Source organism: Hemiscyllium ocellatum, chromosome 32, assembly GCF_020745735.1.
Source record: "Hemiscyllium ocellatum isolate sHemOce1 chromosome 32, sHemOce1.pat.X.cur, whole genome shotgun sequence".
NCBI classification, from domain to species: domain Eukaryota; kingdom Metazoa; phylum Chordata; class Chondrichthyes; order Orectolobiformes; family Hemiscylliidae; genus Hemiscyllium; species Hemiscyllium ocellatum.
In genome coordinates this window covers 44077200-44094808 of record NC_083432.1, presented here as the reverse complement: position 1 = coordinate 44094808, position 17609 = coordinate 44077200, and the positions used below count along the sequence as shown (strand labels likewise).

At 41.7% G+C, this 17609-nt stretch overlaps 1 protein-coding gene across 1 annotated transcript in view; it reads right to left on the bottom strand.

The window, feature by feature from the left end:
* Positions 1–17609, bottom strand: part of LOC132830767 (plexin domain-containing protein 1-like) — a 288265-nt gene that overhangs the window by 124473 nt on the left and 146183 nt on the right. Inside the window, exons 6-7 of the mRNA XM_060848606.1 lie at positions 11322–11440; positions 8883–8982 (exon numbers count right to left, since the gene is read on the bottom strand). Coding sequence (XP_060704589.1) covers positions 8883–8982; positions 11322–11440 — 219 coding nt within the window. The remainder of the gene's footprint in view (positions 1–8882; positions 8983–11321; positions 11441–17609) is intronic.

Genomic DNA, 17609 nt, shown 5'->3' with positions numbered 1-17609 from the left:
TTTTTACCTTACAAGTTAGTCTTAATCATCCCTTAGCTGCCTTGAGCAGCTTTACTTGAAATTACAGAACAACCTCAATTATCCCAACAACATAGGCGTGAATATTTTGTTCGGATAACTGATTGTTGGATAACTGATCAAGGTTCTCATGGCAATGGCAATAGCAGGAACAGGGTTCCCATGGCGACGGCAATAGCAAGAACAGGGTTCCCATGGCAACGGCAATAGCAGGAACAGGGTTCCCATGGCAACAGCAATAGCAAGAATGGGGTTCCCATGGCGACGGCAATAGCAGGAACGGGGTTCCCATGGCGATGGCAATAGTAGGAACAGGGTTCCCATGGCGATGGCAATAGTAGGAATGGGGTTCCCATGATGACGGCAATAGTAGGAACAGGGTTCCTATGGTGACTGTTCCTGCTCCCGCCGCCTGCTCTCGCTGTGCTTTCATTTAAATTTAATAAAAATTTTTACGGGTCCTTGAGATCTTGTTCGGATAATCCTAAACTCAAATAATCAATGTTTGGATTACCGAGGTTGTTTGTATATCTCTTCTGAACTCATGCTTTCTGTTTTATTCGAAACTACACCGTGACCCTAGAACTCAATTCTCCTTGTCTTCATCTTTAAATCCATTAATTTTCAAATTTTAATAATTAAACTGTAGTGTTTTTTTCAATAGTTTGGCAATCCGAGATATATTCACTAGCAATCCTTCCATCCAACGCTGCTTAATTGAATAGATTTTGATATTATTTTACTTATCTGTCCAAAGCACAGAATACGAGCACTCAGAGAATTGTAAGCTCTTATTTCTCAAAAATAGAAGAAACTTTGACCTATCAGTTTCTATTTTTCGTGCAGGGAGATGTCTGTCCAAGTAAGAAGAATACATTCTCTTATTTTTCATTAAGAATTCAGCTTTACTGTGTGTCAGAAAGTGCAAGCTTTATCCATAATGTTCAAGGCTAACACATACTAAATAATCAATACAAGGTTCACTTGACACACCATCAGATCAGAGAAGAACACAAGAAGACCAGAAATTGGAGTTGGAGTAGAACACTTGCCTTGTCAAGCCTGCTCCATGATGCAATGAGATAATCTGTGTCTTCTTCCTCAACTCTATTCCCCCACCTACTCTCCATATCTCTGAAGCATAAAAAAAAGTCTGTCTCTCCCAGCCTTCAAAAATGGAGCATCCTCAACTCTCTGGGGTAAAAAATCTCAAAGGCACACAACCCTTTGCTTGAAGGAATTTTACTTCATCTCAGTCCCATATGAGTGTCCCCTTATCGTCAGACTGGATCTTTTGAGTTTTCAGGAAACCCCACTGTGCTTTTTTGCATCAATGGGTTACTTTTGAAACACACTCAGTTTTGTTGAATGGGAAAAACTGACATAGTGCAGTGTTGCAGTGTGAAAACTAAGAACAATGAGGTGAACATGCAGTCAAGCTGCTTTGGGATTACTGAGGAGGAATACATACCGGGCAGGGAACCCTGCAGTTACCCTAACTCTGACCTGGCTAGACACCTGGGATCATTGATGCCCCATTGAGAAGTTTATCATATTGGAAGGTTACCCACATGAAGAAGACAATCCAGTTTGGGGAATTACACCTCAACAGAGAGAACAGGGATGGATTAGTGGTGCTGGAAGAGCACAGCAGCATCCAAGGAGCATTGAAATCGATGTTTCAGGCAAAAGCCCTTCATCAGGAATAATTTTATTCCTGATGAAAGGCTTTTGCCTGAAACGTCGATTTCGCTGCTCTTTGGATGCTGCTGTGCTGTTCCAGCACCACTAATCCAGAATCTGGTTTCCTGCATCTGCAGTCATTGGTTTTACCACCGGAGAGAACAGGGAGCCTGTCAGTCCATCTGACGGGTGAGGGAGGGAGGGTGAAAAGTGGGGGGGAGTTGGTTGTGTAGGGAAGTAAATTGTCAGATGTATTCCTCTGGAACATTTCCAGCCTCATGTTTTGTAGCACGTGTGCATGGAGAGTTTTATACTGCCCTGCACCCATTCACTGCTGCATTCCAGTTGCTTGGTATCACCCCACATGTCCAACTGAAAAGAATGTAGCAGTAACAGGAGGCAAAGAGTAGGCTTGATTTCAGGTGATTTAATTGCATGCTTGAGACATTTACACATGAAGGTATCATTAATTGGCTGAAATTGTAAAAAATGAGGAGGATTTGAATATCAAGTTAAAAAAAAATTAAAATTTTAAAACAGTCCACGGTGAAAATGTTCAACTTTGGGCTCAATGGATCAAAATGATTTCCTTCTGTCCTGGATCAATCCAACACCAGTAAATGATTTGGAGACAAACCATGGTTTTTATTTGGCTACAACATGCTCAGTGATTAGAATTTAAAATTTGCTGAATGCCTTAATTTAATAGAAGAACATTCTGATCTTTGGCAGTGGGTCACTGAAGCTGAATCTCTTTTGCATTTTGACGATTTAAACATTAGGTTGAAGGGAAATGAGCTAACCTTACCTTCCTCAATAGCATCATCCAAACTTCACTGCCTACAGGGACAATGGCAGCGGACTCAAAGGAGTACGCCAATTCCAAACTCTTCTCTAAGCCTTCTATTTTTGAGAAATAAGAGCTTACAATTCTCTGAGTGCTCGTATTCTGTGCTTTGGACAGATAAGTAAAATAATATCAAAATCTATTCAATTAAGCAGCGTTGGATGGAAGGATTGCTAGTGAATATATCTCGGATTGCCAAACTATTGAAAAAAACACTACAGTTTAATTATTAAAATTTGAAAATTAATGACTCGGAAATTTATGTCATCCCCTCATTATTGTTGGAGGAAAATGTTGGAACGCCCTTCCCAAAAGCACCATGAATATATCCACATCACAAGGAATGCTGCGGTTCAACGAGGCAATTTAACATCACATTCTCCAGGGCAATTAGGGATGGACAATAATAAGTGTAGTTATCAGCAACTACAATATTCTATAAATAAATAAAAATAACTCAGAAGCTGATCTTTTTGAACCCCACCCAGTTAATTTCCAGTTTTGTTTTCCTAAAGGCACATGCTTAGAATGGAGATAAGGTCATTCATAAAAACATAGAAGATAGGGACAGGAGGAGACCATTCGGCCCTCTGAGCCTGGTCCACCATTCGCATGACCATGGCTGATCATCCAACTCAACAGCCTAATCCTGCTTTCTCACCATAACCTCTGATCCCATTTACTCCCACGTGCTATATCTAGCTGCCTCTTGAATACATTCAATGTTTTGGCATCTACTAATGAATTCCACAGGCGCATCACTCTTTGGGTGAAAAAAAGTCTCCTCATTTCCATCCTAAATGGTCTATCCTGAATCCTTATAGTAGCAACCATCCCATGGAACCTCACTTAAGTGAAAATTCTTCATGTGCAACCTTAACTGTCAACAAAGCTACATGATTGCAGATATCATTACAATGGAATGTGATCTTATTCCCACCCACAAATTTAACAACTTGCAGAACATTACACTCCCGTTAGAAAACCAATGGAAATGGACAAATGATGTTGACACCTCATTCCAGACCACTTCCTGTTGACACGATAAAATTGCCCCACACTTGTTTGAGCAGAGGCCATCAGACACTCTCTAGGCAGGAGTCATTGCTGACTTTACTTCTAATTATCTGTATTTATATGGTAACCTTGCACAGTAAAATGGTCTTTCACAGGAACATTATCATACAAAATGTTAGATGCAGACACAAAATGAGACATTTGGACAAGTGAGATAAGAACACTGAGTCCTTCGGGAACAAAATTCAAGAACTTGACTCATAGGCCGTTGATAGCGCAGCCACTAATGGTGGAGTGATTATGATTGGAGGGCTGGGATGAGAGGATTTCAGATGGCTGTTCTGTCAGAGGATACAGAAATAGTGAGGGGTGAGAGTGGCAAGGATCTGAAAGCAGGGTGCAGAGGACTCTGTACTGCAGCTATATCCAACCCAACTGGGGGAGAAAAACACTGTAGAGACCAGCAATTAAATCGGATTCACATGGCCCCGTTTCAAATTGGCAGGGGATGTACCAAATTGTAATGACAGGGCAGCCAGTTGGCAAGTCAAGTCAAGTCAAGACTGGGCCATCTAAAACCAACTTGCAGTGAAATCTTATCTGGAGGAAATGTCACAGCCAAACAAATAGAGGCAGAGAAGGCAATCAGTTGACCAGCCCCCAACACAAGGTCATAATAACATAACACATGTGCAATTTTCAATTGGAGAAAACCCCACAATCACCAACTTTCATATGTAAAACAGAATGTTAACAGCAGAGGGAGGTGGGAGTGGAGAATCGCCGAGCAGAAACTGATAGCCAAGTTCTGTATCCATGAAAATAGTCTCAACTGTGACCATAGAATCCCCTTGGATTCTATGGACACAAGTCAACACCGACCCTCTGAAGAGTACCCCACCTTTCCCTGGCCCTAATGTACCTGACCCACACATCCCTAAACACTAATCTGCACATCTTTGGATTGTGGGAGTAAACTGGAGCACCCAGAGGAAACCCACACAGAAATGGGAGTATGTGCAAACACAGATAGTCACCTGAGGCCAGAATCAAACCTGGGTCCCTGGCGCCGTGAGGTAGCAGTGCTAACCACTGAGCCACCACGTCACATGTGACCCAGGCACACTGTTCTGGATCTGTCAAATCTTCCTCACTGTCTCATTTTAGCAGCATCACTTTGATAACTTGTTATGATCTCTATCTTAATTAGTTTGTACAGTTTTGGATTACTCACTACTTAGGTATGACCCTGAGCATGTGACTCTTAGACCTATCATGTCATTCCAGCCATATGGTTTGCTTTCAGCACCACCTTATTTTTGTAATTATGTCTCTGCCTCAATTAATCAGATTATACATCATCCCTTCACTTGCTGTACAGCTGTTGACACTTTATTCACACCATCTGACACCTTCGATCACCTGCAGAGGCTTATTATTTAGCCTCGAGAATGTGGTGCTGGAAAAGCACAGCAGGTCAGGCAGCATCGAGGAGCTGGAGAATTGATGCTTCGGGCAAAAGCCCTTCATCAGGAATGAAACTTATGAGCCGAGGGGGGTGGACAGATAAATGGGAGGGGAGTGGGGTGCGAATACAATAGGATCGGTTAACTTCCTCCCCACCCCCTCCCTCCTAATGAAGGGCTTTTGCCCGAACGTCAATTCTCCTGCTCCTCAGATGCTGCCTGACCTGCTGCGCTTTTCCAGTTCCACACTCTCGACTCTGATCTCCAGAATCTGCAAACCTCACTTTATCGTTATTGTTTGGCCTGTTGACACTCCATTTGTATGATCTTTTGATCTCTTTCACCTATAAATTACATGCTCCTCTTGACAAAGGAGCAGCATTCTGAAAGCTGGTGATTTTAAAAAAAGCCTACTGGGCTGTAACCTGGTGTCACATGACTTCTGACCTCATTGTTGGACCATGGAGAGGAAACTAGAGCACCCAGAGAAAACCCACACAGTCACAAGGAGAACATGCAAACTCCACACAGACAGCCGCCCAAGGCTGGGATTGAACCCAGGTCCCCAGTGCTGTGAGGCAGCAGTGCTAGCCACTGTGCCTGGCTATTTTTGGTTGGAAGCTTTTCAATTATGGAAATCAAAATTCAAGGATGTAAACACAATCCTATCACAATCGTTCCTGATCAGGAATCTCGATAAGGCACAACTGATGGCAGCTTCACAAAAGGGTTACAACCATGATTCCCTTTTTGCTTCACTGGGGCAGGAGCAGTTGAATGATCTCTGCCTCGTGTAAACTGAATTGTTCAATCCATTTTCCTTTTTAATGCGTTGTCTACGAGTCTACCAGTATTCATACATATATAAGTATGCGTAAAATATAGTAAAGTGACCAATTTCTTTGATCTTGACTGTTTCCAAATTCCTTTTCACCAGCCCACAATCAACAAAAGCCATCGGTATTCAAGACTTTGAGATCTCTCTTGCCCAGTGTTGTCTATCCTCGGCTGGGTCCAATCCTCTGAAGGAGTGCAACGCAAAAGTGGCTTCCCCCCACCACCAGGAATCGGTTCAACTCAGTTGGCTGGATTGTTGGTTTACAGAGCAGTGTGATGCCAATGTTCAATTCCTATCACCAGTTTGAGATTACCACAACGGACTCTCCTTCTCAACCTCTTCCCTCACCTGAGGTCTGGTGGCCCTCAGGTTAAATCACCACCAGTCGCTTCTCTCTAATGTGAGAGCAGCCCCTATGGTCTGGTAAGACTATGGCAATACAAAAACCCCACACCACCCCAACACTGTCTTTAAGAAATTTGGAGTTTAATGAGCAGGATGTGATTATTGATGGGCCAATTCCTCGGTATAGTGGCAGGATGCAATTCAAGTCAACTCAAAATAAACAACAGTACAATGTTTCTTAAAGATTGTAAACTTCAGAGATAATATCTTAATACCCTGAAATGAAGAATTTTCTCTGCAAAAGTATTTCAAGCTTAATGTGACCCATCAGTCTGGTCTGGGTTACTTTGTTCTCTGGCAGCACTCACAATTTGCAATGGGTCTAAAGCAATAAAAGCTGACTTTAATGCATCTCAAATGTTATGGTCAGACAGGGAAAATAAAAACAACATGTCATGCCAAGGGATAAGGAAAATGCTGACGGCTGCAAACTGGGAGCAGTCTAAAGCCACCCTGTTGATTAACAGAGAATGTGCAAATAACTGGGTCACAAAGGAAGCTTGCCAAAGAAAGCAAATTAAGATAATGGAATTGTTTTTCAACAAGACACTTTCTATAAGATGATTGTTACGAGGCACATTTCATCAGAAAGGTCTTAAAAACCAATAAACCAGCAAAGTCTCACTGCACAAAAGGTACAGCAACTTCTTCTGGAGAACGAGATTTCAATTCAATTGTTTCCTACTTGTAATATTTTTCTAGGTTGACCTTTAGCATGAGGTATCAAGAAAGTGGGGAGAGGCCAACACATGATCAAACAGGAGTTCCTTACCTGAGAGAGAATGGTATCCACCGTGAACATATAAGAAAATGATAGAAAATGATGAGCACAGATACGCAATAGAAAACTAAATCAACACGAGATCTGGAAAAGCGACTGACCTCTGAACTTCTCAAAGCCTGCCACAATCTACAAGGCACAAGATTTGTGATGCAATAATTTCCACTAGCATGGATCCAACAGCACCCAGAACAAAGGTAGCCAACTTGATTGAACTCCTACCCACCACCTTAATCATTCACTCCCTTCACCACTGGCACATCAAGACTGCATCGTTTACCATCTGCAAGGTGGCACTGCAGGAACTCATCAAGGTTTTTCTCACAAGCCCTTTAGCACATAGAAGGACAAGAACATCAACAACCAGAAAGTTCCTCCAAAAGTCACAAGCCATCTTGACTTGAATATATAGTGCCTCCTTTTATTCATTGTAGGGTTAAAATCCTGGAGCTCTGTCCCTAACTGAATTAATAGTCTTCACAATCCTGCATTGTGCTCCTTACCTTGCCAAACCCAGAGATCACCAGGAAAGAGATATCGAACATATTTGCAGAAGATCCAATCTTTAAAATTCCCTTTTGGAGGGGAACAGCATTTCAGTCCATTTTATCTCACCCTGCAGATCATCAGTTATACTGTCTGCCCCTTACAGGTCTACTTACCTAATAAACAGCAATTTAACGTTTGAGGAAGAAAAAGGTCTTAAAACTAGAAACTTGTATGGTTAATGGAAGTGCTTCCACTTGGAGCTGCAAATCTATAATGCAAGGGTGTACATCAAAAACAAAATGCCTGTCGTTTCTGCTCCTCCATGCTCCCCACGTCACTCCTCTCACATTCTTGCATCCTAGAACCACCTGAAACTTTAGCTTTCCCAAAGCTTTGTTGCTGTAACTCTATCATACACCAATTTCGAATCATACCACCCTTGTTCCCAGTTCCATGGCCTTAAATGGACATTCTTGTGTTTAGATTGCTTCTTGTTTCAATTGTTTTTCTCTCAGTAACCTCCTCCAGTACCATCCCCTCCCTACATCACTCCAATCCGCTGCCTCTGGCCCCAACATCCCAAACCAGGTGCTCCGGTTTCCTCCCACAATCCAAAGATGTGCAGTTTAGGTGAATTGGCCAAGTTAAATTATCCATAGTGTTCAGGGATGTATAGGTGAAGTGCATTAGTCAGGGGTAACTGTAGAGTAATAGGGTAGGGGAATGAGTTTGGGTGGGATACTGTTCGGAGAGTCAGTAAGGACTTGTTGGGCCGAAGAGCCTGTTTCCACACTACAGGGAGTCTGTGATTCGATGATTTCCCCCAGTGGTGACAATATCTTCACCTCCTAAAACATTGTAAGACTCCCACCCACATCACCACCTACCGTGCCAACTTCAACATCCACCTTAAAATCCACCTTTTCACTTCCTACTTTTGGCGGTCTAGCCTCAAAGCAATTTAAAAGCAAGAGTAAGCCATTTTAGCCACAAATCTGACCCTCTACGAAATTGCAAGTTTTTCCTTTTCCTTTGGTACTGCATACCTGTTTTCACACAAACCTTACACAGTGTCTGAGAACACACTGCATTAAATGTTCAACAGACATGCAAATTGTTTCTCTTCCCACCTGTGCACAAAGTACTTACACCAAAAGGCTGGCTGTTTCCTCAGTAGGAGGAACCATCAGTTAAACACTTCTTCACAAAGCTCGAAGGGAGGGTGTATGGAGGCATTGCTAAAGTTTGCTGATTGACAGTCAATCTAATTGACTCTGGCGTCTAGGTTTCATTTGCTGTATTAACTTATTGAGCAGGTTTGAAAGGCAGTTTACTTACCAGGAACGTGCGGTGCCTTGTGGTCTATCATGAAGGCATCAGACAGCCCCACTTTGACAGGGTGCTCCGCAGAATTTATCTGAGTCACAATTATTGGAACCTGAAGAACAGATTAAAGAGTAACATTAATGCCCATCCATTGGTGTCCTCTACATAAGCTCCCAGTCTGTTTTCCCTGACACTTTACCCAAGGAGCTATGAAGCTACAGCTTTTTCTCCCCCATACTGATGATGCAACAGAGATTAAGGAAAATACCTGAAATTCAGTCACTTAATGGATTTGGAAACAATATTTGATCAAGCACCGATTTTTACTTTATCATCTTTCAATCTACAGGACTTTGTCCTTGCATGTGTGCGTGCATGTGCCTGTGTGTGTCTAATGAAGGTTTCTCATCATGGAATTGTTAACAGAAACTCTGTTGAACTGTCAAGGAAAAGAACAAATGATTGGCAAAATATTGATGGAAGACTCATTAAAATAAATCTCAACTCAACAAGCGATTGTTTCCACGCTAAAGGTTTACTACAAAGAAGCTGATGATAAAAAGGATTTCAAATTGAGTAGTTGTTTGCGCACTTCAGCTTCTGTGTTGATTTAGCCTTCAAGATTGATGGACCAGGTTAGGTCTTCCTGCTGACTCTGGGGTTCTCAGCAAAGTGATTTGTGAAAATCTGGATCCAGTACCAATTCAGCATGAATCCAGAGTGGGAATCTAACCATAAATTAAACTGTCAGATGTGGAAACGGGAAAAGGCTTTCTATGGAGGCAATGTGCCTCTCCTCTGACACTGGGATACATTGATAAGACTTCAATTGTAAGGTCTTCTGGTACAATGGCAACGTATCTGACTCTGAGTTAGTAGTGTACAAGTCCCACTCCAGGATTTGACAAACAAGCCAACAAGTTGAGGATTGGCTTGTAAATCCTTCCAAAATGCACCAGTGGCAAGTGGTGAGAATGGGATAGATTACTGGACTGCCATCTTCAGAGGTTCTTGCATTATTTTCCCAAGCATAACCGTTGACCAACACAGGAGTCCATGCTTGCCAATGCCCTTTTCAAGGCACGGCACCTGAAGAGAGAGTGAGGTTGATCTTCCCTTTATATTATCGACCTGCTTCCCAATAGCTGTAAACAACCCCTTCTCCCTGACACCCAGCCCTCAAATACCCAAGTCTCTCAGTCCCATTTGTGTTCTTGTTTTGATTGAAGGTTTGACAAAGTGCTGTTCTTAATTCTGCTAGACCAATGCTAAATCAGAATATCAGAATATTTCGATGTGTGCAAATTTGACATTGTTTTAATGCTGATGGGTGTTCTATCTTGTTATCTCCCAAGATAAAATCTTAGGACTTTGCTGCTTTATATCCAACCTGTTCTACTCCGGGTCTGGGAGCTCTTGATTCTAACCCAGTGGACTTAAAACTTCAATCTCCGGTACATTTTATCATGGAAACAAAATACTTAAGACTTTTGTTTCTTTTATTCTATTGTAAAGAATATTTTTTTTAAAAAAACTAAGAATGCAACTGTATATAAGCACTTCTACAAGCTTCTTTAGAATAAACCATCCATATTAATGTTTGAGCATTTCAATCACAATTCTCTCATTTCAAAACCACAGAACAGCTCCTGGAGTGCAGAGTTATTAAACAAAGCTAATAACAATTCTTTACACGTGAAGTAATGTCTCCATGTGAAGTAATGAATCAAATCACAGTGATCAGTTCTGAATGAGGTTATAGTCCCATAGAACGTCATGTACCCAAATTATCTGATGACACAAAGTTAGGTGGAATTATAAAAAATGAAGGTGATTGACTATTGTTAGAATAAATGAACAGGCAAAACTGTGGCAGATGAAGTTCACTGTAAGCAAGTGTGAGCTTTATCCATATTGGACTGGAAAGGATAGATCAGGGTATTTTGTAGACTGTATGCATCAGGTCTGGAACACTTGTGGGAAGAGAAACAGGGTTAGCATTTCAATAACCCTTCCGCTGAACTAAGAAAAGTTTGAAAAATAGCGTTAAAAAAAAATCACACAACACCAGCACTAGCTTCCAAATAAACCTGTTGGACTATAACTTGGTGTTATGTGATTTTTAACTTTGTACACCCCAATCAACACTGGCACCTCCAATCTTGAATATTAACAAGTTTTTTTAAGTAAGTGAGGGTCTATTGTTTTCTTGTTGGGGTCAGAAGACTGTTTTTCTATGATAAAAACAGGAAGTGTTGGTGATCTTTCTTCTGTTCCTTGGCAGTAGATAATGAGGAACTGATGAAAAGCTAGTCAATAGAATAACCACTGTAATCAAGGTATAATTAGATTTGCTTTCCTCATATTCCATCTCATCAGTTTTTTTTTCAGGTTTATATTTCAGGGTGGAGCAAGTTGCTTCTCGTTCCAGCTTATCCCTCACATACTCACATCCTTGTAGCTGAAAACAATCCGGCCTTCTTGACACAACATTGCCTGAAAGGTGAAACTTCCAATGTCCTCCAGGTCCGGCAGGAAGACCTTGTCCCATTGGACGACAAATGCAGTCCCTAAAGATTACAAAAAGGATGATAAGCGTGCTCTGCGATGTTTGAACATTCGCCCTCCAAGCTTAGACATAGAGAACTCTCTCTGTTTAATTCTTGCCGGCTGCTGATAAGAACAGTTCAGACTACATCAGTTAAAAATCACACAACACTAGGTTGTAGTCCAACAGGTTTATTTGGAAGCACTAGCGCTTAGTTGACAATCAGCTGTTGGAGCAGCGCTCGGAAAGCTAGTGCTTCCAAATAAACCTGTTGGACCATAACCTGGTGTTGTCTGATTTTAACTTTGGACACCCCAGTCCAACACCAGCAGCTCCAAATCAGACTACATCTGATTGTCTCCTCCTGGTTCAGTTAGACGTGACATGCTTTTCCATGTGTGGCTGTGAAGTGCTCCCTCGTGATACATTACAATTTAGTTTCTAACTGTATTATGTGCATTTACACAATATATACCACAGTTGCAGTGAGAGTCAGCATCGAGGAACATTGTGCATTAGACTGAAAACTACTGTCCTCAATCTTGAAAGGAACTGTGCGGAGATACTCAAGATTGAGAGTATGATAGTCACAGTTACATGTGCAATTGAGGGAAACTGAGTGCAAATCCCACAGCAGCTTTAGAATTTAAATTCAGTTTGAAATGAACTGGAAGACTGGTATCAGTGAAAATATCATGAAGCTGTCAAATTGCCAGCAAAAAGGTATTATCTTTTAAGGAAGGAGGTGAGATATTCTTACCCCTTTTGGCCTAGATTGGATTCTAATCGAACATTACTGTATTTGACTTTTGATGTAGCCCAGAAAATCTAACTGTTGTATCAAATCATGAATAGTGGTTCAAGAAGGTAGCCCACAACTGTCAGCTTTACTGGGCAACTTGGAATGAATAATGAATGCTGAATGACCCAAAGAGACAAATGGGATTAATTTTTTAAAATGTCCGAGAGGTATGCTCCCATGGGAAATGTCATGGAAGGGGATGGACTTGAAGAAAGCCATGACTGGACAGGAAAAAATAACTGAAGATGTGGAACTGGAAATTAACATTGTTCAACAATGGGAACTATAGTTCGGTGAGCCTGACATCAGTGGTGGGCAAGTTGTTGGAGGGAATCCTGAGGGACAGGATGTACATGTATTTGGAAAGGCAAGGACTGATTAGGGATAGTCAACATGGCTTTGTGCGTGGGAAATCATGTCTCACAAACTTGATTGAGTTTTTTGAAGAAGTAACAAAGAAGATTGAGGAGGGCAGAGCAGTAGATGTGATCTATATGGACTTCAGTAAAGCGTTTGACAAGGTTCCCCATCGGAGACTGATTAGCAAGGTTAGATCTCAAGGAAAACATGGAGAACTAGCCATTTGGACACAGAACTGGCTCAAAGGTAGAAGACAGAGGGTGGTGGTGGAAGGTTGTTTTTCAGACTGGAGGCCTGTGACCAGTGGAGTGTCACAAGGATCGGTGCTGGACCCTCTACATTTTGTCATTTACATAATGATTTGGATGTGAGCATAAGAGGTACAGTTAGTAAGTTTGTAGATTACACCAAAATTGGAGGTGTAGTGGACAGCGAAGAGGGTTATCTCAGATTACAACAGGATCTGGACCAGATGGGCCAATGGGCTGAGAAGTGGCAGATGGAGTTTAATTCAGATAAATGCGAGGTGCTGCATTTTGGGAAAGCAAATCTTAGCAGGACTTATACGCTTAATGGTAAGGTCTTAGGGAGTGTTGCTGAACAAAGAGACCTTGGAGTGCAGGTTCATAGCTCCTTGAAAGTGGAGTCACAGGTAGATAGGACAGTGAAGAAGGCGTTTGGTATGCTTTCCTTTATTAGTCAGAGTATTGAATACAGGAGTTGGGAGGCCATGTTGCGACTGTACAAGACATTGGTTAGGCCACTGTTGGAATATTATGTGCAATTCTGGTCTCCTTCCTATCGGAAAGATATTGTGAAACTTGAAAGGGTTCAGAAAAGATTTACAAGGATATTGCCAGGGTTGGAGGATTTGAGCTATACAGAGAGGCTGAACAGGCTGGGGCTGTTTTTCCTGGAGCATCAGAGGCTGAGGGGTAACCTAATAGAGGTTTACAAAATTATGAGGGGCATGGATAGGATGAATAGACAAAGTCTTTTCCCTGGGATCGGGGAGTGCAGAACTAGGCATGGATAGGATGAATAGACAAAGTCTTTTCCCTGGGATCGGGGAGTGCAGAACTAGAGGGCATAGGTTTAGAGTGAGAAGGGAAAGATATAAAAGAGACCTAAGGGGCAGCTTTTTCATACAGAGGATGGTATGTGTATGGAATGAGCTGCCAGAGGATGTGGTGTAGGCTGGTACAATTGCAACATTTAAGAGGCATTTGGATGGGTATATGAATAGGAAGGGTTTGGAGGGATATGGGCCGGGTGCTGGCAAGTGGGACTAGATTGGGTTGGGATATCTGGTCGGCGTGTACAGGTTGGACCGAAGGATCTGTTTCCATGCTGTACATCTCTATGACTCAATGACTCTAGCAAGATGAATGGAGAACAAGTCCAAATGAATTTGTTGCAAAGGTCACAATAGTTGTAAAATATGGAGAATCAATTTTAAACTACCACCACCTGAGACCTTCACAGACTACAATGGCTGCAGTGGTTACCTGACCACAGACTGAGGCAAGCTCAGGAATCTAATTTGGAATAAACAAAATTGTCTGAGCTAAAATTACCATTTTATCTAACGACATTGAAACGAGTCACTGAGTTAGGAATCAAAAAATGCGCATCTTCTATTTCAACTTACAGCTGACTGGTAAGTTTCATGAAAGTTTGACTGCAACAATTGAGCTTAGAAAGACAATGAAATCATACTTGTGAATGTATAAATGAACATGTTTTCACAGTTCCTTGCCAGAGCCATAGATAAAGGAAAATGGGTTGGTAATAGCAAGGAGTAGAAAACTCTCTCTCTTTTCCTATTTATTTTTCCCCATCATCTCAAAAGCCAGCACCAGTGATAAAACAAAGCAAAGAAACATCTCCAACTAAGAACTCAAGGACTAAACATATTTAGGTCCTGCTGAGGATACTAGACATCAATAAGTCAGCAGTGATCTCAGGCTCAGCTATCGCAATGCAAGGTGTCAAGAAATATTGAAACTACATACATTTTATCTTCTTACTGGACTTGCCACTTTCCATTTTTTAAACTTTATACCTGTGTTTGTGTATGTGTCGGATTTGGTGTTTTTTTTCTGAAAAATAGTCAGCAATTAAATTCCTCTTTCATTCACGCAAGAAAACCTTGCAATTGACTCCATAATTCTGACTGAGTGACAATATGTTTTCAGCGATGTGTCATACAGCTGTGTGTGAGAAAAGATATTTGTAGCAACCAAACAAAGGTGGGAGCTGGGAGTGGAAACAGGAATAACTCCTCCTCACCTGGCTGTAACACAAGAAATAAAATCATAGAATCCCTATAGCGTGAAAGCAGGCCATTCAGCAAGTCCATACCAGCCCTCCAAGGAGCATGTCACCCAGAGTAACTCTGTCACCCTACATTTCCCATGGCGAATCCACCCAGCCTGCACCTCTTTGGGCTGTGGGAGGAAAGTCACACAGGAAATCCCACCAAGACAGTCTCTTCAAGCTGGAGTCTGAAGCGACTGGGCTTATATAGCCTTGAGTTTAGAAGACTGAGAGGGGATCTGATTGAGACATATAAGATTATGAAAGGATTGGACACTCTGGCAGCAGGAAACATATTTCTGCCGATGGGTGAGTGCCGAACTAGAGGACACAGCTTAAAAATACGAGGTAGACCATTTAAGACAGAGATGAGGAGAAACTTCTTCACCCAGAGAGTGGTGGCTGTGTGGAATGCTCTGCCCCAGAGGGCAGTGGACACCCAGTCTCTGGATTCATTTAAGAAAGAGTTGGATAGAGCTCTCAAGGATTGTGGAATCAAGGATTATGGAGATAAGGCAGGAAGAGGATACTGATTAGGAATGATCAGCCATGATCATATTGAATGGCGGTGTAGGCTCGAAGGGCTGAATGGCCTACTCCTGCACCTATTGTCTATTGGAGTCAAATCCAGGTCCCTGGTGTCGGGATGTAGCAGTTCTAACCACTATGCCACCCCCACAGTAGGATGAACTCCTTATTTAACTATCTATAGTTCTAACATTACTATAAAAGGTAGTTTTATCCTTTGTGTATTTATTGTTTTATGACATTGTAATTTATGCATATTCAGATATTTGTTGCATTCTTTAAATAGGCCGTTTCCTACCCCTCAAGATTATTGTGACTCTCTCTTTATAGCTGTGAAGGCTTTTTAAAAGCAGCAGCAGTCAATTAAAACAGACAGAAATCTTACCATTTTACTTGGACAGAGCTCAAAATTAGAATTCTATCACACTGGGATTTGACTTCTAATCTAACACTAATTCTTTTTAATGTGAAACCCAAGTTATTATCAAAATTGATTACAGGAATAATAACATTTAGACAGATGAAGTATTGTAACTCTTACTTGATAGAAAAATGTTCTAATTCCTAACAATTGTTGCCTGGTAAGATCACTGTGAGAGAAATAAGGTGCATTGTTCTGTTTAAAAGATCAAATGATAAATACAGATGAAAGGCTTAGAATTCAATTTAGCTAACCCATCCAGATAAATCTTCAATCTTCACAGTATCCAAGTGTGCCTTTGATATTTATATTGCAGTTTGTGAGTTGCTACTCTGAATGCTTAAACACTGATGTTGAACTGACTGATAAATGAAATGGAGTAAGGTTTACTCCTCCTGACTGCCCAACATATCTTACCTCAACGTAACTTGACAATAAATCACTGCAAAACTGCAGCGACATATTGGGGGATGGTGGTGCAGGATAATGTCATTGGACTAATAGTCCAGAGGCAAGGCTAAGGCTGTGAGACCATGGCTTGTATCCCACCATGGAATTGGAATAATCTGGGATGTAAAGCCGGTACCAATGATGGTGACCAAGAAACTCTCTCTGATTGTTGCAAAAGCCCACCTGGTTCATTAATGTCCTTTAGGGAAGGAAATATGCCATCTTTACCAGGTCTGTCCCAACAGGTGGCTCCAGACCCAGCAATGACCTAGCGAGGGCAATTGGGGATAGGCAACAAATGTTTGCCTAGCCAGTGACACCCAAATCCCATGAAACTTTAAACAAAAACAATTGCATAACAGTGATCAATGTTATTGGGCAAAGTCAGAAGTCACATGACATCAGGTTCTGGTCCAAGTTTATTTGAAATCACAAACTTTCGGAGTGCTGCTCCTTCGTCAGGTGAACCTATAACCTGATGGACTACAACTCCGTGTCATGTCACTTCTGACTTTGCCCACCCCAGTCCAACACTGGCACCTCTACATCAATGTTATTGGGGTCATTTTATTCTAAAGAGGATAGAGTCAATCAACAATGTCAATGGATTATTATACTCCTTTTCCTGCCAATTTCCTCATCTCCTGACTCTTACCAGTTAATCCAAATATCCAGGTTATTCCTGTGGGAGCACAGTCTCAGATCACACCACAATGTTCTCAGTAGTAGTGACCGTGAAGCTACCATCAATTGTTGTGAAAACCCACCAGGTTCACTAATGTCCTTTAGGGAGTGAAATCTGTCACCCTTAGCTGGTCTGCTTTAGACATGAGTCATTTACAAAATACCATGCAAGGACTGTAACAAACAATATATTGGTCAAACAGGCAGAAAACTAGCCACCAGGATACATGAACACCAACTAGCCACAAAAAGACATGACTCTCTCTCACGGTATCCTCACACATGGATGAGGAAGGACACCACTTCGACTGGGACAATACATCCATCCTAGGGCAAGCCAAACAAAGACATGCATGAGAATTCCGAGAAGCATGGTAGTCCAACTGGAACTCCATCAACAAGCACACCGAGTTAGACTCCATTTACCACTCCCTGAGCAAAGGAACAGGAAGTGACTTTACCACTGGCAACAACATCACCACAGGAAATGACATCACCAACCCAAAGAAACCCAAACATATAAATAGAAAGCAGGAATTTTCAGCATTGCTTCGAATGAGGTCCACTGAAGATGTTACCTAGTAAGGTAACGAAACGTCTGGAAAGAACCTTTCAGCTCAGCGAGCA